The following is a 22,864-nucleotide window of genomic DNA, read 5'->3' on the forward strand; positions in this document are numbered from 1 at the left end:
CCCCAGCCTCCCCTGATGTGCGCAGCCGTCAGGGCAGACGCCCGGGGAATGCCTCTGACCCTGGAGGAGAGGCAGGCGGCCCACAGGCCCGCCGCGCGACGCCCTGCCCTCTGCCTGCTCTCAGAGACGCTGCTTCAGGGCCCAGGCATTGCAGGCCTCACTGAGGGCGCTTCCTCCGGGAGCCAGCAGGACGCTCTCCCTGCTGTGCACGGAACCAGGGCCCTTGCCCGCTCGTCCTCAGCTCTGGGCCTTCGCGCTCCTGAGAAGAGGGCTTCTCCTCTACCGCAGACGCGGGCAGCCTCTGTGTGCCGAGGCCTGAGGGGCTCCCCTCCCTCTGGCTTGTATCCCCGTAGTTGAAGATGGGTTTAACCAAGGATGAAAAAAGTGAGCTCGAAATGAGAAAAAGTGCTTTTCATTTTTTCTCCCTCTTCTCCCAACAGTAGATACATGGACTATATCCCGCCAGGCTCCTCGGTCCATGGGATTCTCCAGGCAAGGATACTGGAGTGAGTGGTCTTTCCCTTCTCCAGGGGATCTTCCCAACCCAGGGATTGAACATGGGTCTCCAGGACTGCAGGCAGATAATTTACCCTCTGGGCCACCAGAGAAGTCCCAAAAGTTACATAGGGGACATGAAGTCCTTTTAACAATCAATTACGAATCAAGAGATTTTGAAATGCTATCTTTTCCATCTGAATTTTTCTTATCTGCTTATTTTAAGAAAGTAGCATTGTATCTGAAAAATAATTCCGTATCTGGTTGAATCTGAAGGATCCTGCCCAAAACAGGAAAACAAGACCCCTAGAAGGAAGCATTTTGGACATTTTCAAATTCTGTCCAGAAAGGAGGTTTCTGTGTTTTCCAAAGTCTTTATTTCATGATCTGACTTTCAGCTCTAGAGAGGAAACAGAGTTGGTTTCTGGCAAGTGCACCCCAACAGGTCTGGGTAACCTGTCAGAGCACCATCTCCCACCACCACCAAGGTCTGTCCCTCTTGGCCTCCTGACTCTCAGCCCAGTGAGTCCTGTACGGGTATTGTTAGCAAAAGACCGTGCCTGCAGCTCGGCCTGAGGGCTCTCAGATGCCACTTCTCAGCAGCCTACAAAGAGCAATGCTGAGCATGGCCCTGTTCTGCAAAGGTTTCCAGAACTTTGAAGGACTTTCTCCCTCCCTCTCAACTTGTTTCTTCTATAACTTTGAAGACCTTACTCCTTCTAAACTGTTTTCTTCCTGAATTTTGAAGACCTTTCTCCCTCTAAACGTGTTTCCTCCATGAGTGCTGCATCCTTGCATAATGAAGACTATCAACTCAAACAACAGGGACGTCTCGGCGTCTCCCACGATTGTGGCATTGGGCTGGGCCCTGGGCATCTGGCTGAGACACGACCTCCGAGCTGAGGTCCTCACAGGTGATGAGGAGACCAGAAGTGCTCAGAGGTCCTTCCTAGATGTTATGAGAAAATATGTAGATGGTGGCAGCCACACACAAATTCCCCAAGAAAGTCACGGCAGACACTTCACTCCGGACGTACTTTATGGTGGAGCATCCGTGTTCTGCATGGTTCCCACTAGGTGACCGGCCTTAGAGCAGCCTCATTGTCCTTGACTTGATTTTGTGTGGGTACCATCAACCACAGTGTCTGGACAGATTTCTAAAGGGACGGTGAGGTTTTCTGGTGGATGCGATTATGCACAAATGTTAACGCTCTTCAGCCAGAGGCAGGGGGAAAGGGCATTTTAGATCTGGGTATTCTTGGTGATGTCAGAGAACAGTTCCTCTGAGAATGACCTGGGAGATCCCGGGAGGTGGCAGTGGGGGTCAGGGGATATGTCCCGCAGGGGATTGAGGAGCAGACAGTGGCAGGAAGGAGCCTTGAAATCCACGCCAGGCCAGATCGGGAAGGGCCTGCACCCAGCACACGGAACCCAGGGAAGGTGCCCGGGGGTTCTGGGTTTCCGCACATAAAGAGCTGGGCAGTCGGCGCCCCTGCTCCATGCACTGCTGTCCTCAAGTGTTTCAGCTTCTGGAGAGAAACAGGAGGGAGCCGGGTGGAGGGGCCCCGAGCCCAGGAAGGTGTCCCAGTGCTCAGAAACGCTGAAAGACACATCAGGCTGATGGTTACAAATGAACGTTGACGAACCAGGAGGTTCCTGCATCACCAGGCTGACCCAGCACCACCCCCAGTGAGGGCAAGGCCCCGGAATGGCACCAGGAGCGGAGATGAAGGATGTGTGAGTCCCAGAGGAGCGCTTGGCTCTGCAGCCCCGTCAGAGGGCCGGGACCCTCCTCTGGCTCACTAATCTCTCACCACCAGCCTGCGTGTCACATGGCAGAAAAGTGGGACTTCAAGTGTGGCCGTAGGGAGGGTTTTTTCCAAACCAAGGAATTTTATGACACTACACAGATTGAAAGCTTCTGTTTAACAAGGTTTCTCTCTAAAATCCCTGTTTGGTCCTAATGTAGATTTATGACGCAGAGGAAAGGACCAGGTGGCCCTAAAGAGACACTGAAGAAGCAAGTCAGATGATAGGGGTCAGATTTCCTGAGACTCAGAACAAAGCAATAGCAGTGTGACTCAGAAAGGGGTAAGAGGTCCTGGGTGGGGCGGTGAGGGTGGCGGTGACCTGCCCAGGAACGAGGTCTGGGAAGGGAGGACCCAGGGTGGTCCTCCCACAGCCCAGCGGGAACAGGGAGTTGGGGGAACGCACAGGCTGGGGTGCACGGGGCGGACGTGTCGGGAGTGATGCCAGGGAGGGGGGTGCTCCAGAAACAAGAGGGAGGCAGACATAATTCAGAAGCAGTGTTAAAATTCAAACACATGTTTCAGACGTGTGTCTCTAAGCCCACGGTGAAGACGTGTGCTACCATTGCTTGTATTTCCTTCTCAGGACTGTCTGAACCTGACTTCCTGACAGCAGTTACACCTATTTGCTCCACAGAGTTGGTGGGCAGTTTCCAGAAGACACTGCGTGTCAGGTTTGTTAATGTCAGTGAGACATGATGGGAAACTTGGTGAACATCTGTCTCCACCACTGTTGACAGGAAATACCACCCCTGACTTTGCACCTCACCCACTAGGCCCCCAAAGAGAAACCTCCAGACTTATCGCTGTGCTGGAGATGTGGTGGGTTCTGACATGAAAGGGGGCTGATTACGTGTCCAGCCAGCATTTCTCAAAGGCAGCACCGCTGACAAGTGGGGTCAGATGACCATTCCTGGTGTGGCTGCCTGGGCACCTCCCACTAGAGGCCAGCTGCGCCTCCCTCAGTGATGACAAGAAAAATACCTCCAGGGCTGATACTTGTCTTCAGGGGGGGCAGTGCCTACCAGCTGAGGATGGGTGTCACAGACTCATGCAGTCCAGGAGGGCATAAATCATGATGAGCAGAGGAAGACAGAAAAAAAATCTCGTTTTCCCAGTAGTCATGTGTGGATGTGAGAGTTGGACCATAAAGAAAGCTTAGAGCCAAAGAATTGATGCTTTTGACTCGTGGTGTTGGAGAAGACTCTTGAGAGTCCCTTCGACAGCAACGTGATCCAACCAGTCCATCCTAAAGGAAATCAGCCCTGAATGTTCATTGGAAGGACTGAGGTTGAAGCTGAAACTCCAATACTTGGCCAACTGATGCAAAGAGCTGACTCACTGGAAAAGACCCTGATGCTAGGAGGAGAAGGGACGGCAGAGGTGAAATGCTTGGATGGCATCACCAACTCAACGAAGATGAGTTTGAGTAACTCAAGGAGTTGGTGACGGACAGGGAGGCCTGGCTTGCTGCGATTCATGGGGTTGCAAAGTGTCGGACATGACTGAAAGACTGAACTGAACTTAACTACCTGTATTTCTCATGGAAACACATGTTGTGTGGAGTTCAAAAGCCAACTGTGCAAATATCCCAACAAAAATGTGTATATATTTTAATGTGAAAAGACTGGATTGAGAAGATCTTTCATTTCTCAGGATTTGTTTTGAGCTTACCTGGTACTCAGCACCTGAAAAAAAGACTATTTTTCTCAATAAAGAATACCGTAGTCCACGGCAGGACTGGCTCCGTAACTTGCAGGGTCTGGTGCAAAGTGAAAATGCAGGACCCTCTGCTCAAAAGCTATTAAGAATCTGAAGACAATGAAGGCAGAGCCCTGAGCCGGAGGTCCTTCTGGGGGGCCCAGGGAGGCCCACCGGCCGCACACCCTTGAGGCCAGAGCTGGTCACAGAGACGATCAACAGGGAGGACAGTGAGTGACGGTGAGAGCGACTCGGGCACGTCCGACTCCCTGCCACCCTGATGGTCCGTGGGACTCTCCAGGCCAGAATCCTGGAGGGGGAGCCAGGATCTCCAGGGGACCTTCCCAACCCAGGGATCGAAGCCAGGTCTCCGGCACTGCAGGTGATTTCTCCCGGTCTGAGCCACCAGGGAAGGACTATGCCAAGGACAGGAGTTCCAAGTTTATTTATAACAAACACACGGGAGATTATACGGCAATTCTCTTTAAAAATTTTAATAAGATCATTTTGAAAAATACAGTTGTGAGGAAAATGCCAAAGATGTTTAACGCAGCAGGTCCAGTTAAGAAAGAGATGGGCAGAGGCCGAGCTGTGTGACAGGGTCTGTAACACACAGGAACCCTGCCTCCATCATCACAGCTTCCTGCTGACGGCCTGATGGAGCCGAAGGACAGACACCTCGGACCCTGGACGGACAGACGGCTCACTTCAGGTGACAGTGGGCACAGGCTTGGGGGCGGGGGGTGCGCTGACGCCGCTGGGCCACCCGCCCGCCCGCTCACAAGGGCAGCGTCTCCACAGCCTGCCTCTCCTCAAGGCTCAGGCGCTGACGTGGGCACAGCAGAGACAGCGGACCAGAGACAGGCTGAGAAAGTGGGTCACACCATTAGGTTGGAGGGAGCCCAGCTCCGGATGCCGCCGCAGGGAGGCCAGTGGATGCCTCACCGCTCGCCACCTGAACCTCAGTATCGGCCGGGCTCGGGCCCCACGTCTCAGCAGGGAGCACGGGCGGCTGCAGAAACCTTTGTGCAGCTCAGTCGCTCAGTCGTGTCTGACTATTGCAACCCCACGGACTGCAGCACGCCAGGCCTCCCTGTCCATCACCAACTCCCAGAGTTACTCAGACTCATGTCCATTGAGTCAGTGATGGCATCCAGCCATCTCATCCTCTGTCGGCCCCTTCTCCTCCTGTCTTCAATCTGTCCCAGCATCGAGGTCTTTCCAAAGGAATCAACACTTCGCATCAGGGGGCCAAAGTATTGGAGCTTCAGCCTCAGCATCGTCCTTCCAATGAACACTCAGGACTGATTTCCTTTGGGATGCACTGGTTGAAACCTTAGCCGCCTCTTTTTCTCCAGTACCAGCAGCAGGATGGAAGGTCACCCGGCATGCATCCATGACGTGGTCTGAAAGCCTCCTTCTCCTGAACAGGAACTGTCTGCTCATCGCTGACCCTGGGGGCAACTGAACATGCTCAGGGAGTGTGGATGTCAAGCACTAGAACAGCCTCTGACCACAGACCCTCCAACGCAGACACAGTGACTCGGGGATTGGACTTCTCCCGGTCTGGGTCACAGGCCTCCCCTCTTCTGCTGGTTTCTGGAGGGCTCAGGTTCGGGGGTCTCTGAGGCCTGCCCCCCCTCCCTGCGGCTGCTGTAGCCCCTGCTTCGCTCTGTTCTCAGGGGGAGGCCACTGTGCAGAGGAGACAGGGAAGGCCCGCTCATCCTTCCAGGCCCGGAGCAGACAGCGCTCTCCCCGAGGGCCTGGACGGGGCGGGTGGAGGGCGGGCCCAGAGAGCAGGCTGCCAGTGCTCCCCGCTGGCGTGACCACTGAGAGCCCGCCTCCGATGGCGGCTGCAGCTCCGAGAAGGCGCGGGACACGAGACCACACGGGCACACAAACACACACACACAGGCGGTCTCCATCAGCCCTTTATTTGTGGACCTTCGCCAACGTCACTGGGGTTGCAGCTCTTCCAGACATCGGGGAGAGCGGTGAGGAGCACCGGGGCGCCTCCAGCACTCCGTCATGGTGAGCAAAAGCGGCCGCAGAACAGGATGGCCCCGGTCTTGCCGTGCTGGATGAAGAAGAGGAAGGGCCGGTCTGCACAGAACCGGGGCACGATCCGCAGGCAGCGCATCATGACCACGGCCCCCGTAGCGGCCGCGGCCTCCGTGCCCTCCTCAGTGACCTCCACGAAGGACTTGTGCACGACCTTGGACAGGTGCAGGCCTCGCCCGGACGACATCCCGGTGAAGTCGGCGCAGGCCGCATCGAATGCGTCGGTCATGCCCAGGTCTCGGAGGACGCCCTCCATGTCATAACTCTCCTCCAGTGTGAACCGAGGCAGAAACACCTCCACCTCCTCCTCGTCCATCACATCTGGCTTCGTCCATGCGACGAATTTCTCGTAGGTCAGGGCCTCCTCCACCTGAAGAAGAAGGTAGAAGATCTCAGGGTCTGCAACAGCGTTGCCCCACGGACCGTCCCCTGTGACCCACACTCTGCGCCCTGCGGGCCTGGGGCGGCCTGCCGGCTGGACACGAGTTCCCGGAGCCCAGTGACCGGCAGCGATCCGGACGAGACCCCGGGCCCTGGGGCCAAGGATGCCCGGTTACCGTGTTCAAGTCGGTGCTTTCACTGGGCAGCAGGATGACCATGTTCATCTCTTGGCCGACGTAGGGAAGCACCAGGATCTGGGTGCTTATCTCTTCAATGTAGGTCATTTTAAAGGTGGACTTCGTGAACATCATTTGTACAGGTTTCTCCACGTTCTATAAAGGAAATGAAAACCATATGTGGAAATGAGATACGTGGACACGCTGGACGACTCATCAGAGCCGGCCACCTGGGCACACACACTCTGTCTTGTCTTCCAGACCCAGCCCAGCTCCGCGTCGTCAGCTATCTGCTCGGCTCCAGCTCCCACCCCGGGTTGCCAGCGCTCAGGCCTCAGGCTTCTCTTCTCCTGCTGACCCAGGAGGGCTCCGCACGGACATTCCCAGCAGGACCTCACCCCGGCTCCTGCCTACCTGACATCTGCATCTGGACGCCAAGGAGCCTCCGTGTCGGCACACACACTGGCGGCTCGGTTCCCCCCACACCTGCTCCATCTATACTTTCCCATCTCTGCTCACGGCGACACCACTCCTCCCCAGTCAACCCTGCAGTGTCCTGGGGCCCTGTCCCTCCCACCCCACAGCTGACTCATGAACAAACCAAGTTGGCTCTATTTTAAAGACAACAGGTCTTCCCTGGTGGCTCGGGGTAAATAATCCGCCTTCCAATGCAGGAGACACAGGCTCCACCCCTGGTCTGGGAAGACCCCGCAGCCCTGGGGCTTCTAAGCCCTCAGGCCACAGCTCCTGAGCCTGGGCTGAGAGCCCGGGACCGCAGCTCCTGAGGTCACAGGCCTGGATCCCGAGCTCGGCACCAAGAGAAGCGCCAGTGAAAGGAGCCCCAGCACGGAGCCCAGAGGGACTCCACCACGGCAGCTGCAGGAGAGGCTGCGGCCAGGAGAGCCTGCACGGCCGAGAATAAACACATGCAATTAATGAACATACAATACAGTCTGACTTGTGCTTCCTACCCCACCACGCTCAGCCCAGCCTGGGTCATCAGGAAAACTTCCAAGTAACCTCCCTGGTCCTGTACCCGGGCCCGAGGGGCTCTGGGAGATCAGAGCCACTGGGAGAGGCCCCGGGCTCTGCGAGAGCTCAGAGGAGGGACACAGGAACCAGAACCCGGGCTGGGGAGACCGCTAGGGAGGCTTCTGGACGGCCCTGCAGAGAAAGGCGTCTGTGCTGGTAGCTACTGACGGGATGGGGTCAGACGTTAGGATCCAGGCCCACGGAGCTTCATAGCCACGGTCTCGAGTTTGACCTGGATCTTGGGAGTTCTAGGAGGCCCAGAGACCTGTGAGCTGCCCCGTGGGATGTGTGATACAAGACGGAACACCCGAGGTATGGACCGCCCCTGATGATACAGCAGAGGAGGAGCAGGGGGAGAGGAAGCCAGGGTTTGCCCGGATCCACATCTGGGCCGCCACGGCCACAAGAGGCACAGGTTTCTTGAGGTCAGCCTGCTCACACGCTCTGTAAACCAAGGGGACCCCAGGGACCATTTCCAGGAACCTCCTTCCTTACGATGAAACATTCTTATTCACCTTGCTGACTTTGAATGGCCTTTCCATGGTGTGCTCCTTGTCAAATTGTTCAGCCCAGTTTCCTTTGAAGTAGATGGCATTCACGAGAACCAGACGAGTCATGGGGTCAACTGAATTTGCAGAGAGCAAGTCTCTAATTTTACCTGCAAAGCAGAATTAAAGAGCCAGTGAGCTAGCAGGGTTCCCTAGGGGAGGTGCTGGGCAGAGTATTTACTGGCCCGTCCCCTGGAGGAGTCAGGCACTGACCAGAGGGCTCACTATCCCCCAGACAACCATGGACAGCCATCGGATTTCCTGGGGAAGTAAGTATACTGTACCAGGTTGCTATTTCCTCCTCCAGAGCATGTTTCTCACCCAGGGATCCAACCCGCCTCTCTTGCATTGGCAGGTGGATTCTTTACCATCAGACCCACCAGGGAAACCCGTACAGGCAGCCTGGCCCCTAAAGCAAAATCAGCGACCAAAACCTTAAAATCTCTACTCACAAAGAGACATTGAGTTGCATAAAACACATACAATGAAGAAGTCATAAGGGCAGGATAATTCACAGTGACAGAAAAAGGAATCTTCGGTCTACAACGTGAGGGGACTGTCCTGAAGGGGAGAGGTCGAAGCCAGCGTGGCGAGCACGAGAACGAAGAACCGCAGGTGGACTGGGGCTTGACCGAGTGTCCTGCAGTGATGCTCAGCGACCCGCAGAGCATGAGCTCCGCTGGAGAGGCAGGGGGGTGGAGCCCACATCCAGAGTTTCCCTTCAGCCCTTTGTGAAAAGGCAGACTATATGAACATTACTGCACCAGCAAAAAATCAAAGTGTGTTTGCTCTAGAAGAGGTGCAGCAAATACTGATGAAGAATGGGGAAAGCTAGAGAAATTTATTCCTGATTACATTTCAGGAGTGCATTTTGAAAGTTACAGTTATTCATAGAAAAAAGCCATTCCTGTTTACATTTGCTGGTCTTGGGAAGGAACTGATGGATAACAAGACTGATTCAAATACTGTGCAAACAGAAGTACTAACATGTTCTCACCTTCTGTCTTTTCGGCTACCCAGGTGTTTATGTGCTTCCTGGACTCCTCTGTAGCGCTGACAAAGTCCAGCTCTTCCATCTCTGCTTGGTAGAACTTGCAGCAGGCATCTTTGAAAGACTAGGAGAGACGGAGTGACAGAATCACATGGCTACAGAAACAGACCACGCCAACAGCTCACTTCTTCATGGCGCCAAACCTCAACACTGATCATTTGAAGGTTACTTGTGGAATGTACAAATGAGTGTGAGGAATTAACCTTCAATCCGGTTTCTCAGTTTTCAGCTAACTTGAATAAATGACAGTAAAATCACAGGCTTCCCAGGTGGCACAGTGGTAAAGAATCTGCCTGCCAATGTTGGAGATGTGGGTTTGATCAATGTGTGAGGAAGAACCCCTGGAGAAGGAAATGGCAACCCACTCCAGGATTCTTGCCTGGAGAATCCCATGGACAGAGGAGCCTGGTGGGCTACAGCCCATGGGGTTGCAAAGAGTCAGACACAACTTAGCCACTAAACAACAACACAACTACTGAGGATAGGCCATGTGGCAACGGCAGCACAAGTTCCGGGCTTCACTCCCGTGTGACCCTGGCAAGGTTGCTACGTCTCTCTGGCTTCCTTGCCCCCTGGAAGCAAGCACGCAGCAGTAGCTACGTCTCAGAGGTGCTCTGAGGACCAGGAGAAGCTGGCTTTGTCCGATGTCACGTGGCTGAGCTCTCCGCACACCGTGGACCCTCTGTCTCGTGGTCCAGGTGCCTCATTTCATAGAACGCTCACATCATTCAGGCTCTGCCAGCCTACTGTTCCACTTCTTCATCGGGGCTTTGGAAAAAGATGGCAGTCTCTCAGCCTAAGGAAATAGTCAGGAAAAAGTGGTCCCCACCAAGTCGATACCTCATCAGACCCTTGGTGATTTCAACAGCTTTTAAACACAGCTGAAAACGAGTGACTACTTCTTAAATTACTGTTTAGTAAGTAGTGACCAGTGAAAAAGCAAACTAAAGGAATATCTAATTATACATTGTGATTGGTATTGGATTGTTGGAATCCTCGATCACTGTGAAATAACTGACAAATATTTCTCATCTTTTGATTTTACATTCCATGTCATAATAATGTTTTAAATATCAATGCTTTTCTTCAAATATCCATCAGAAAAGGAAGGAAGTTAAGGAAAATTAGCCAATTTTTTGTGTTTATTGGAAATTTTGCTTTCTATATATCTAACTCTCATACAAAGATGACAGTAACAGGAGAAGGAAATGGTAACCCACTCCAGTATTCTCAACTGGAAAAGTCCATGGACAGAGGAGCCTGGCAGGCTGCGTCCACGGGGTTACACGCCTGAGCATGAGTGCATGAGGGTGGAGGGAGATGGGTTGGTAACAATAAAGTGGTAGAACTTAAAAAAAAAAAAAAAGTGACACCAAACTAGCATGTAGCTAAGACTGATAAAAACAAGTAAACCTGGCTGTAAAATAAACGCACACCGTGCTGCAAAGCCTTACGGATGTTTGACCTCATGCTGACGACATGCACTTTATACCACCTGTTTTAAAACAGTTAATTTAGATCTGAAACAAGTGTGAAAAACAATGAAAAAAAATCACATAACAGAACAAGATCTCTATCCTAAACATACAAAAAACTCAGTAAAAAAAAAGACATAAAGCCCAGAAGTAAAACTACACAAAGGACATATAAACAGGCAATTTTCAGAAAAGATACAAACGCTTGATCGATGTGAAAAGCTGCTCAGTCTCATGAACAATCAGAATGTTAAAGGCTCAGCACCCGCAGCGCTGAGCAGAGGGTGGACGCGCGCACCTGCTACCCTTCCTGAGGACGACGGGAAGGGCTGCAGCCGTCGGGGCGGGAATGAGGCGGAATCCACTGAGATCTGAGAGCCTCCCTCTGTCCCTTCCTTCCAAAGTCCGTCTGGAGTAGCAGGCACGCACAGGACAGAACCACACACACGGTGCCTGCTGGCTCGGCCCGGGCTGGCCCCACCCCCCGCCCACCCGGGGGGCTGGCGGCTGCATCTCAGCACAGCCACCCTGAGGACGCTGCCCCCACCGCGGGAAAGGGTGAGGCCCCCACGCTGTTGGTGAGGCTGAAGCTCCCACACTGTGGCCGCCTGATGCCAAGAGCCGACTCACTGGAGAAGCCCCTGATGCTGGGAAAGATGAGGGCAAAGGGGAAGGGCACGGCAGAGGGTGATGGTTGGGTGGCATCACCGACTCAACGGACATGAGTCTGAGCAAACTCCGGGACACAGCAGAGGACAGAGGAGCCTGGCCTGCTGCGGTCCACGGGGTCAGAAAGAGTCGGACACAGCCCAGCGACTGAACAGAAACAGACACACATGTCGTGAGATGCAAAGACTTTCTCTATGCACAGGGGACAAGCCCTTATACTGGGCGTGGGAGGCCAGGGCGTGGAAGAGAGTGTGGCAGGATTCTGGCTTTGTCTGCATTTTTATATAATAAGGACACTCACAGATTACTTGAGCTGTTCATTAAAAAACTTTAAAAATCATGAAAGCACTGTAATTAAATAGAACCAGAGTAAAAAAGAAAAAAGTTTAAAAAAAAATTCTGCATAGGAAAAGATAATCAAAATATTTACATGTATAAAAATGTTGAACAAGTCTCACAATGCACAAAAATCTTCTAACATGTGAAAAACAACATCAGAAAAATTCTTTTTGATCACTTCTTTGTTTGGGCCAACTCATCTGCAACTGTGGTATGATCCGTGTTAGTTCTCTGACAATCATCTCATCGAAGCTTCACGAACATGTGAACAATGCTGTCACATGTGAACAATCCCTCCTCTTACAGGCAATGACCGATCGCTTCCAGGAAGCGTGAGGTTGTGGCTTGGGTCCCACACCCCGCCCACCGTGTGGGTCTCAGGCCAAGAGGGCTGAGCTGCACCACAAGGCCCAGCTCCCGCCTCCTCACGACCTCGGTCTCTATCTGCTTCGGGAAAACAGGAGTATGACTTACCGAGAGGAAATCGTAAGTCTTCTCTCCAAAGAGCCTGTTGGCGGTTCTGAGCAAGTACTGTGTGCCGGGCCTGTTAACTTCGCTGAGAAGGTTCTGAAAACCCTGGTGGACATCGTCACCTCCGCCACTGCTCGTGCTTAGAGAAAGGGTCTGATCAAAAACACATAAAAACTCACAACTGCAGTACGCCCTGACTACAGGAAATGAACACCAAACTGAAAACAGCCTAGGATCTGCACTGATCCTCCCCGCAGCTTAAAGCAAGACTCACCCAAATAAAGGCACAAGGCCTCTGGGAGCCCCCCAGCCTGCCTCCCGCGGGGGTCAGACAGTGACGGCGGGCGCAGAAGTGCCCCTCGGCGAGCCCAGTGCCCTGAGCTCGCGGTCTGCCTGCAGACAGGGCCGGCGGACAGGCCTGCCGTCTCTGCACAAACAGGCCACGGCTTCGGCTCTGGACTGGGTCGGGACAGGCTCTGACCAGCGGGACACAGGAGAAGTGGCCCTTCCAGGCCCGGGCCTTCATAAAGGCCTGGGAACTCCACGTTCCCTGTCTTGCCCCTTTGCCAGGGTGCAGAGATGCCCAGCCATCTTGCTGGGTCCTCGTGACAATGTGGGAGAGCGGTCACACAGAGGAGAGCTCCTCGCGGGATTGGGGCCGCTCCTGGATTACAGGAGCCCAGCGGGAACTGTGTGGCCAGGACGCAGAGTCTCAGGCCCGGTCCAGGTCATTCCCGGTCGTCGGCGGTTTGACGGGAGCCACAGAGAAGGTCCAGACAACCAATCCGCCCGATTCCGCCGTAACTCGAAACTAAGCCTGGCGCGTGCTTTGCACCCAGCTCCCGGCCAAGGTCATAGGTCCGGGGGGCGCCACTGCTTGAGGAGAGGAGCTTGGGCAGGAGCCCTGGAGAGGCGCCCGTCCAGGGCGGGAAGGCCGGCCCTCGCCCCAGAATCGGAACCTGCACAGGAGGTGCCCAGAGAGAGGGCAGCCCCTTCAGAGCCTGGGAAGCGGGAGGGGAGTCAGTGACGAGCACCAGAGGGGACTGCTCCCTTTTCAGGCAGAACTTAAAGGGAACACGTGCGTCTCCCAGGTGGTGCAGTGATAAAGGATCCACCTGCTGGTGCAGGAGACTTAAGACTCGCGGGTTCGATCCCTGGGCCGGGTAGATCCCCTGGAGGAGGACATGGCAACCCACGTCCCTGTTCTCTCTGGAGAATCCCATGGACAGAAGCGCCTGGAGGGCTAGAGTCCACGGGTCACAAAGCATCAGACACGACTTAGCGTGAGCACCCCCGTATTTGCGTCCTAACACTTGCTGGGTGGAGAGTGCAAATGCTTCTCACTCCCAGCCTCTCCAGCTGGCAGACGACCCTGAAAGTGATGGCCTTAGGGCAGAGGTCAAACTCAAGGTCCAGGCTCAAGGGGAGGGATCAGGACTCTGGTATACCTGGAGACCCTCTGGACCCCAGGTCCTGGGAGGGGTAAGGGCACCCCCATGAGGGAGGGCTGTGACCCCCACGGGGACAGAGGTCAGCGCCCCACCGCCACTGTGGCCCAGGAGCTGACGTCCACACCCCATGCAGCCCGCTGGGGCTGGCTCTGGGTGTCTCGGCAGGATGGGCCTTGGCCAGCAGGGCCTTAGGCAGCGGGTCCGAGCAGAGGCTCGATGAATGCTTGCTCATTCAAGCCTGTCCTGCTGGAATCCGGTGCTGTGCAGTCAGGAGCCCCAGGCCATCAGCCAGAGAGACACTGGACGGCAGACCCAGGGATGGGGCAGATGGGGAACGAGGCCTGTCTGTCGAGCAAGGCCTCTGGGATTCGGATTGTGGACACCGGCTCACCAGCCAAAGAAACAGCGTCTGTCGCCACCCAGAACCGGCTTCCCGAACGTACCTGGGACATCTGGGCTGCGGTGTTGCCCCTGGCCCCCATGAGGACCATGGCCAGGGCAGAGGAGATGCTTAGGGGCGAGATAAACACATTTTTCGAGTTGTCTTTACCCAGCTTTTTCAGAAGGGTCAAGGCAAAGGTGTCGTTTGCTTCTGACAGCGCATCCATGGTGGCGAGTCTGAAAGGATGGATTTAAAACCAGTGTCACGTAAATTCAGGCCACAGGTCGACCGCGTCTCATCTGCTCTGACTGTTGTGAGCACTGACGCTCTGCTTCGATGAGCAAACAGGTACACGCACAGAACTCGGTGTCCTCGGGGTTTCCCCTGCTGACCCTGCCCAGGCCCTGTCACCCAATTGGGACAAGGGCCTTGGGAGGTGCCCACGTAAACCTGCAGGGCCCGGCCTCGGAGGTCACAGCCCCGCCACGGAGGGCGTCTGGTCCAGAACAGGACACTGTGGGGATGGGCGGGGTGCGTGAGCGTTCAGGGCCTTTCTGTGTGTGGTGGGAAGGGATGAGAGCTGAGAGACCCCAGCTCTTCACCAGAAAGTCGCGTCCGTGATAGACACCATCCTGGGAAAAAGAGAGCAGGTGAGCCCGAGCAAAGGGCCCGAAGCCGCAGGGCGTGCAGGCTGGCAGCCCCCCTCCAGACCCTCCCTGTATGAGAATGGGGAGGCACCAGGTAATCTGTGCTCCTGATGGGGTGCAGGGCAGCTCACCCCACAACACTCCACTGTAGCACAGTGACTGCTCTGAATTAAGGAGACTTGAGAAACAGCTGTTGCAAAAAGCATCTCTGCCCTTCTTCTGCTCCCCCTGAAAGCTGAAAATAAATCTCCATGTGCAAATACCCTCCCTGTACCAGGAGGTAGAGAGACATCTTTACGGCCAAAGAGGGGAAAGCAAGGCTGAAAAGGCTGAACAGAAACCAGCAAACCCTGTCACTTCACGAACTTGCTACCCAAGCACAACCCCCTTGTTTTGTCAAATCTTCACACACAAAGCCACCAGCCTTGTCACCGCTTGAATCTTGTATCTTTGAGAAAATTCAGTGGGGTTGGTTTTTTGCTATTGATTTGTCTTAGGTCAATTTAATTACTGGACCAGCCAGGAATAAAGTAGAGGAGAGGAAACTCTCCCCCCACACACATTTTCTTCCATGTTTAAATCCAATTTGTTGGTTAGTAGCTAAATCGTGTCCAACTCTTTTGTGATTCCATGAACTACAGCCTTCTGGCCCCTCTGTCTATGGATTTTCCAGGCAAGAATACTGGAGTGGGTTGCCATTCTTTCTCCAGGTAGTCTTTCCAACCCAGGGATTGAACCCGAGGCCCCTGCATTGCAGAAGGATTATTTCCACTGAGCCGCCAGGGCAGGCCTTAACATCCAACACCTTAACACTAATACAGGTAAAGCAGACGTTTACTCGTCTTCAAAGGCCACGCGAGGCCGGTAATAGTTCTTTTTCTCCACTGACAACAGTTCCCGATGGTCATTAAAGGTGAGAGCATGCCCACTCCCTGTATAATCGTTAAACTGAACAGGAAGGAAAGAAGCAGTGAGGCCCAGAGGTTTATTCAGGATACTCTGACGGCAGAAAATACATCAATCGTGAGATAACAACCCACGCTGATACAGGCCCCGAAATCAAACAGGAAGAGATGCTTCGCGCACTCCCCGGGGCACTGAGACAGAACACTAGAGGCAGGACCTCGGGAGGGTCCCGGCACCCAGGGCTGGTGTGAATTGCTCTGATAGTTCAGGACTTGCAGACTCAACTCAGGAACAATGCAAAGGAAAGTTATCAGAAACAACACAAAGTGAGCATGATTAACAAACTATCAGATGGTGAGCTGCAGAGCAGCCACAAACAAGGAAGCAGTCTTAAAACTGCGAAAAGAATGGAGTGAAATGGGCTCCAGAAGAGCTGATTTAAAAAGCAGCTTAGCTGTGCTAGGCTCCCCGCAGCAGAGTGAGAGCTGATCACCAGGTCATGACTCTGCAGTCCACCCTTCATCATATGGCAGCGCCCCCTCTCCCCAAAAAAGACACACACAGAGAGATGGGTGGAGAGCAAACTGAAGACATCCTTTTTAAAACAGAACCTTTAAAAGTTCGAGAGCCATTCATTTCCCATACTGACAAAGTAAGATAGGAATTTCTTCTCACACTGTGCAAATGATGCTGCGAAGCGGTACCCCGGTATTTCCAGTGTAATTAAGAATTGTTGGTTAGTCACCAAGTCATGTCCCATTCTTTTATGACCCCGTGGGCTATAGCCTGCCAGGCTCCTCTGTCCATGGGATTCTCCAGGGAAAATATTGCAGTGGGTTGCCATGTCCTCCTAGGGGCCTGACCCAGGGTTCAAACCCATGTCTTTTATGTCTGCTGCATGGCAGGTGGGTTCTTTACCACTAGCGCCAATAGGAAAGCCCCTGTGGTGGATTAAAGGTGCCTTAACTCCCCATAAATCTGGTTTCCTGGAGCCGTGGCTCCTGTGTTGTCCCCGCTTGGTGTGTGTGTGTGTGTGTCTGTGTGTGTATGTTTGTGTATATGTGTATGTGTGTATATGCATGTGTGTATGTGTATATGTGTATGTGTGTATGCGTGTGTGTATGTGTGTGTGTGTATATGTTTGTGTGTATGTGTATGTTTGTGTGTGTATGTTTATGGGTGTGTATGTGTGTATATGCGTATGTGTGTGTAGTGTTATATGTTTGTGTGTATGTGTGTGTGTATGTTTATGGGTGTGTGTGTATGTGTGTGTGTATGTGTGTGCACGTACATGTGTGTATGTATGTGTGTATGTGTGTGCGTGTATGTTTATGGGTGTGTATGTATGTGTGTGTGTGTGTTTATGGGTGTGTGTGTGTATGGGTGTGTGTGTGTGCACGTACATGTGTGCATGTATGTGTGTGTGTGTGTATGTTTATGGGCGGGTGTGTGTGTGTATGTGTGTGTGTATGTTTATGGGTGTGTGTGTGTGTGTGTGTGTGTGTGTGTGAGATCTAATGTGTCATCGGGATGGTTCCTTCTACTCTATAGATTTACTGAGGGGATTACATCGACTGACGCCTGGCCCACAGTCGGTGTTCAATAAATGGTGAATAGCACTGCACACGGTTCTCCTTCTGATGTCCAGATCTCGTCTCAGGTCCAGAAAGCTTGGCGGTATAAGGTGTGTGGCCTTCCCGGGGGTCTGACGACAAGCCCTTTGTGTGGTGTAGCCTGCTCTTCGTGCAAACAGAAAAGAACAGTGGTTCCATTTACTGTCATTTCCTTCTTGCTACTGGCTGGAGTTATCAGGCCAGAAGCGGAGTTGTAATACAACACTCTGGACTGGAATTGGCCTCATGTGGTTCTAAATACTTAGTTTACATGGCCAAGTAGGACTAACACCGTGACCTTTCTCTGGGGTGGTATAACGCGGAGGGTTCAGTTAGTCATCAGTTGTGGGGAGTCCTGGACACGCACGCCCCAGAACACTGATAACCACAGCCCTTCCTGTTCACAGGGACGTCAATCCAAGGGTTACTTTGCACACGCCCTGTCCGCCGCGGTCCTACAAGCACACCAGCGGGCAAGCACACAGCGTGGCAGGTACCTTTGGTCCAGAAGCCAAGGTGCCAGCAGGACCCGGCCTCCCCCAGCAGCTCATTAGTCCTGGCAGCACGTGAAGGTTCATTTCCCATACTCTTTTTTTCTCTCCCTCAAACTAGAGCTTTATGGGGGGGGGGGGGTGAGGAGAGAAGGGAAGAAAGTAACTCAAGTGCCAACTTATCTAGTACCCAGGTGCGACGAAAGTTTCTCCCAGGCCCTCCGGCCCTGATGATGCCTACTCTCGGACTCTTTCGCCCGCAGCTCCTCCAATGAAAATAAAAACAGCCGTAACAAGCTCTGAAACGGTCCTCACGATTATCCCCTTAGGCCTGAGGGACCCTGAGCGCAGGCCGCGCCCTGGGCGGGAGACCGCTGGGCGCCGGCTCCGCCTGGGCACTCAGGCCGGCTCCTGTCCGGCCTCCTCCCCCCTCACCCCCGGCCCCCTGGGACCCCAACGCCCGGCGCTCTCTCTCGAGTCGCCTGGGCGCGCAGGCCGGCTCCTGTCCGGCCTCCACCCCGGTCCCCCGGGTCCCCAACGCCCGGCGGTCGCCGAGGGTCACCTGGGCGCGCAGGGCCCGGGGAGGCTGGGCGCCGCCCCCATGCGGGTCCTCTGGTCCCCCGTCCCGGCCGGCGGAGCCGCCACACTCACCGCGTCTTCACTTACGCCGCGGGCGTCTGATCCGAAAGGAAACCCAGCCCGGCGCGCGTCCCCGCCCGTCGCCCGTGGCCCGCGGCCCGCCGCCCGCCGCCCGCCGCCCGCCGCCCGCCTCCCGCCGCCCGCCGCCCGCCGCCCGCCTCCCGCCTAGCGAGCTGGCCGGTCTCGCGGCCCCAGCCTCCCCACACGTACCGAGCGCGGTCGGAGCGGGCTGGGCGGAGACGGAGGCGCCGGGCCCAAACACCGCGGCGACAGGAGCGGAGCGGGAGGGGCCGGGCCGGATCGGGCCAGACGGGGCCGGGCCGGAGGGCGGGGCCTAGCGGGAGGGGCGGGGCGGGCCGGGCTGGACTGAAGGGCGGGGCCGCCTGAAGGGGAGGTGCCAATCCGGAGGGGCGAGGCCGAGCCGGAGGGGCGTCCCCAGTGGGACGTTTAGTGGCTGCTCTGCGGTCTGGCCCCGGGTGAGCTGCTGTGTCTGTCAAAACTGACTTCTGTTAAGTGACCCGGACATGGGTTGCGACGTGCTTCCTAAATGTATTTTTGCCAATATATTATTTCCAACATTTGAAAGAAGGATTATTTTCAAAAATAAAGCACAGCGTATGAAAACACTGACTTGTAACAATCCCAAGTTCACAAATGACGTAAGCTGCGTTTGGAACCCAGGATCAGGCTCCTTGTTGATGGTTCCAAATCACTGGCTGGAAATTCAGAATGCTTGGTCCATGCCTAACAGGCTCTGTTTACTTGTACTTTCCACGGAGTGCTGAGTCCCTTGAAATGGAAAGAGAACAAACCAGCCCCCTGTCTGGGGACAAGCGGGCAAAGAAAATGTCCTTTTGTTTCTGAGTGAGGATCAGACGTTCTGTCAGGGTTAGCAGCAGGGACCAACTGGGTGGGGTCACAAAGACAAACTTTGTTGACATCATTTCTACATTTGAAGCGAATTCTCTAAACAGGAGACACCAATCGTTTCGCTGCAAGTTTTACTTTCGTTTCAGGTTTGAAGGACTCATTAAGAAAAGAAACCACTTGCTATACACGATAATTTCAATATTTAATAGAGGATCATCTGGTTTGATTTCAATGTGCAGTTATTAAAAGAAGAGAAATAGAAACAACAGAGAGAATTAATAGTGTATCCATCACCAAACTGGGCTGACAGCCTACATCCAGACTCGAACAGTCCTGTGTATGCGTAGTAAGTCATTTCTCTGCTGTCCGAGTCTTTGCAATCGTGTCAGGCTCCTCTGTCCATGGGATTCTTCAAGCAAGAACACTGGAGTGGGTTTCCATGCCCTTCAGGGGATCTTCCCAACCCAGGGATTGAACCTGCATCTCTTACATCTCCTGCATTGGCAGGTGGGCACGTTAGCACTAGTGCCTCCTGGGAAGCCCTGAACAGCGCTGGGAAGTCCCGAATGACAGCTCTCTGGGGTCCCAGCTGGGAAAAGGTCCCTGGCTATGCATCCACCCCATGGGTGAGACTTCAAGTTGCAGTTTTCAGGGTTTCTGCTTATAATCGAAAGCCACAAAGTGATATCATCAGTTTGCACACAAAAATACAGCTCTGGTTTAACTTTTGCAATGCAATTCTTTAGAAGCCGGGGGCTGGCCAGGGGATGGCTAAGGCCATCAAGCAAGGAAGGGTGCCGGAAGCCAGCACACGAGATCCTACCCATGACAATGTCATGAGGGAGAAAACCTGACAGGCAAGGCGGATCAGGTTTTCAAGGTTTCCAGAAAGGCTAGCTCACGAGATCCCACCCATGACAAGGTCATGGGGAGAAAGCCTGACGGGCAAGGCGGATCAGGTTTTCAGGGATTCCGAAAAGCTGTCCCAAAGCTGCCCCCGGCGCTCACCTTAAAGATGGTATCTGTTCTTCTGATGCTTGCTTTAAAAAACTACTCCCTAATTTCTGTAATATAGGCAGAAGACCTTCCCAGATTTCTTTCCAAATAAGAATTAATTTAGAACTTTAATCTATAAGTTTTTTGGGTGGTGGTATTTTATGAGATTATTTAGGGTGAAAGAAGTGTTTTAATTTGAGCTCCTTTGCTGTTAGTTTGTTAGTCAAATGCATTTATGCCCTTGGTACTAATATGCATGATTGCTTATGATATTTTAATCATAAAATAGCATAAAGAACCTGATTATATAAAAGCCCTAATAGACATAGAGCATTTTTGAGGGATGAAGGAGTTTTATTAAAAAATATAAGAAAAATTATTATAAAAGTGGTTATTGGGTTAACGTTTGCTTGCAGTGTTTTTGCTTTTAGTGTGCTAAGGCTGTGCTATGGAAACCATTGCTAATATAGTTATAGATCTAGAAAAATAAGAGCTTAGCCCTAGTATTGTAACAATGAAATAGTTGTTAATTATTAGCCAGGAGTGCTAGGCAGAGGCCGCCTTATTAGAGCCACAGAGTCTGTATGGGGTAAAACTTTTAGATAAATTTAACTGACAACTTTTGCAGAAGAATTGATGTTCGTATTAACAGGGTCATATTTTTATTATGTTGTGACATGCTGTCCTGTTGCCCTATGAGACTGTAACTCTTCTGTTAAGGTCACCACAGAAACAGAAAACAGGCTTACATTCAACTGACTTAACATAAAATGTTAATAAGCCCTAAGGCCAAAAGATAATGTGTAAAGATTTATTATAGAAACGAAATGCAGAAAGCATCTTGTTCTTCCTTAAGGACAAACTGATGTAAACTAACCCTGTATAGACATGAGGGAGCATCTTGTATCCTGGATACACTCTGAGTGAGGGTATAAAACCTGTTGTCAAAAAATAAAGACAGACTTGGCCCTATCAAGGCTAGTCTCACGTGTCTTCTATCTCTCGCTGACGCCGTTCATCCTGAGGGTACCCCCTGGATCCTGCCGAGGCTGGACCCCGGCAAAAGGGGAAAGTCCCTTCCTGTGACTAATTGCAGGTGTTCTTGCAGAGTCCTTGGAGTGTCTGCGGTTTGGCCCAGTTCAAACATTCCTGATTCCACCTGGTGAGGCTGAGGCCTACGTCCATCTCCTTGATGGACTTTCAGCTCTGTTTAAAACCCCTTGTCACAGTGACTCCATTTTATTTCTCATTTTACAATACGTTGCTTATTTCTGCACAAAGATAAGCTGGAAGGACACAGCCAAGTGAATAAACCTGGGGTGAAAAGGGCTGGAGAAATTAAGGGTAGAAATGAGATACTTGAGCCCCCCTCAATGTTTACTACTCCAAAAATAAAACCAAGGCACTCACACCAGGGCTTGGCTGCTGGCTTCTCGTGGGTAGCGGGGCAAGGACAGCCCTCCCACAGCAATGAGTTATCCGGCCAGAGGTGAGCACAGGGTCGCTGCTGACAGCCCCTGGCTTAGGTTTTAGGGCAGAGAAGGCACTAAGCTATCTAAAGGTGAAAGTCGCTCAGTCCCCGCGGACTCTTTGCGACCCCATGGCCTGTAGCCCCCCAGGCTCTCTGTCCATGGGATTCTCAGGCAAGGATACTGGAGTGGGCTGCCTCTTCCTTCTCCAGCGGGTCTTCTTCCCCACCCAGGGATCGGACCTGGGTCTTCCACGGTGCGGGCGGATTCTTCACAGTCTGAGCCCTTAGGAACGCCCCCAGCTCTCCGAGGTTTCCAAACGGAACCTGTCATGTTTCAGACGAGGCTGGCATTTTCCCCACTGCGGTCACCCGCGCCCTGTCCGCCCTCCAAGGCTGCGCCGGGCGCAGGCCAGGGTCCCTCGGTGCTTGGTTCACACGGGCCTCTGTGCACCCGGCGGAGCGCGCCTGGCTCCGCGCAGAGACTCAAGCCCAGGTGCCCGGGCGGCGCACCTCGGAACCAAGTCTCAGCCCGTGCGCCCCGCGAAGACCGCGGGCTCCGGAGCTGAAGACCGCTGAAGGGCTCCGGAGGGCCGGGCCTTCGCTCCACCCGCGCCTGCGGCCCCGGGTAGCGTTCCCCGTACTGGGGCCAGACCGGACCCGCGGCGCACCTGGCGCCCGGCTCGCCCCTCCGGCTGGGCCCCGCCCCACCCGTGCGGCACCGCCCTTCGGTCCGGCCCTCCCTCTAGGCCCGCCCTCCGGTCCGGTTCGGTCCGGCCCGGGCGCCCCTCCCTCTCGGCCCCGCCCCACCCGTGCGGCACCGCCCTTCGGTCCGGCCCTCCCTCTAGGCCCGCCCTCCGGTCCGGTTCGGTCCGGCCCGGGCGCCCCTCCGGCTGGGCCCCGCCCTTCCCTCCCCTCCCTACTCGGTCCGGCCCTCCCACTCCGTCCCTCCCTCCGGTCCGGCCCGCCCCGCCCCTCTCGCTCCGCCTCACCCCTCCCGCGTGACACCGACCCTTCCGGCTTGGCCACCGCCCCTCCCGCTCGGCCCGCCCCTCTCGCTCCGCCTCACCCCTCCCGCTCGGCCCGCCCCTCCCGCTCGGCTCCCGCCCCTCCCGCTCGGCTCCCGGCCCTCCCGCTCGGCCCGCCCCTCTCGCTCCGCCTCACCCCTCCCGCTCGGCTCCCGCCCCTCCCGCT

At 54.2% G+C, this 22,864-nt stretch overlaps 1 protein-coding gene across 3 annotated transcripts; it reads right to left on the reverse strand.

Moving 5' to 3' along the window:
* Window positions 1–5,922: 5,922 nt before the first annotated feature.
* On the reverse strand, window positions 5,923–18,682 carry LOC133059953 (serpin B6). 3 transcript variants are annotated; one of them, XM_061147736.1, is made up of 7 exons: window positions 18,547–18,682; window positions 14,102–14,276; window positions 12,211–12,360; window positions 9,200–9,317; window positions 8,170–8,312; window positions 6,623–6,778; window positions 5,923–6,435 (listed from the first exon to the last, which is right to left on the reverse strand). In XM_061147736.1, the coding sequence occupies exons 2-7, from the start codon at window positions 14,264–14,266 to the stop codon at window positions 6,031–6,033; spliced, it is 1,137 nt and encodes a 378-aa protein (XP_061003719.1). In that variant the 5' UTR covers window positions 14,267–14,276; window positions 18,547–18,682; the 3' UTR covers window positions 5,923–6,030. The 3 variants fall into 3 exon arrangements, with proteins under 3 accessions (XP_061003719.1, XP_061003721.1, XP_061003722.1); XM_061147738.1 differs by lacking the exon at window positions 18,547–18,682 and adding an exon at window positions 18,349–18,447; XM_061147739.1 differs by lacking the exon at window positions 18,547–18,682 and adding an exon at window positions 14,819–14,838.
* Between the last annotated feature and the right edge of the window lie 4,182 nt (window positions 18,683–22,864).

The sequence above is a fragment of the Dama dama genome, chromosome 7 (genome assembly GCF_033118175.1).
Source record: "Dama dama isolate Ldn47 chromosome 7, ASM3311817v1, whole genome shotgun sequence".
NCBI lineage: Eukaryota > Metazoa > Chordata > Mammalia > Artiodactyla > Cervidae > Dama > Dama dama.

Coding starts and splice junctions, on each gene's coding strand:
- LOC133059953 (XM_061147736.1), bottom strand. CDS start 14,266: ATGGATGCGCTGTCAGAAGCAAACGACACCTTTGCCTTGACCCTTCTG. Junction 12,361..14,101: donor CCGCAGCCCAGATGTCCCAG/GTACGTTCGGGA, acceptor GTTTTTGATCAG/ACCCTTTCTCTAAGCACGAG. Junction 9,318..12,210: donor AGACTTACGATTTCCTCTCG/GTAAGTCATACT, acceptor CGTCTCTCCTAG/TCTTTCAAAGATGCCTGCTG.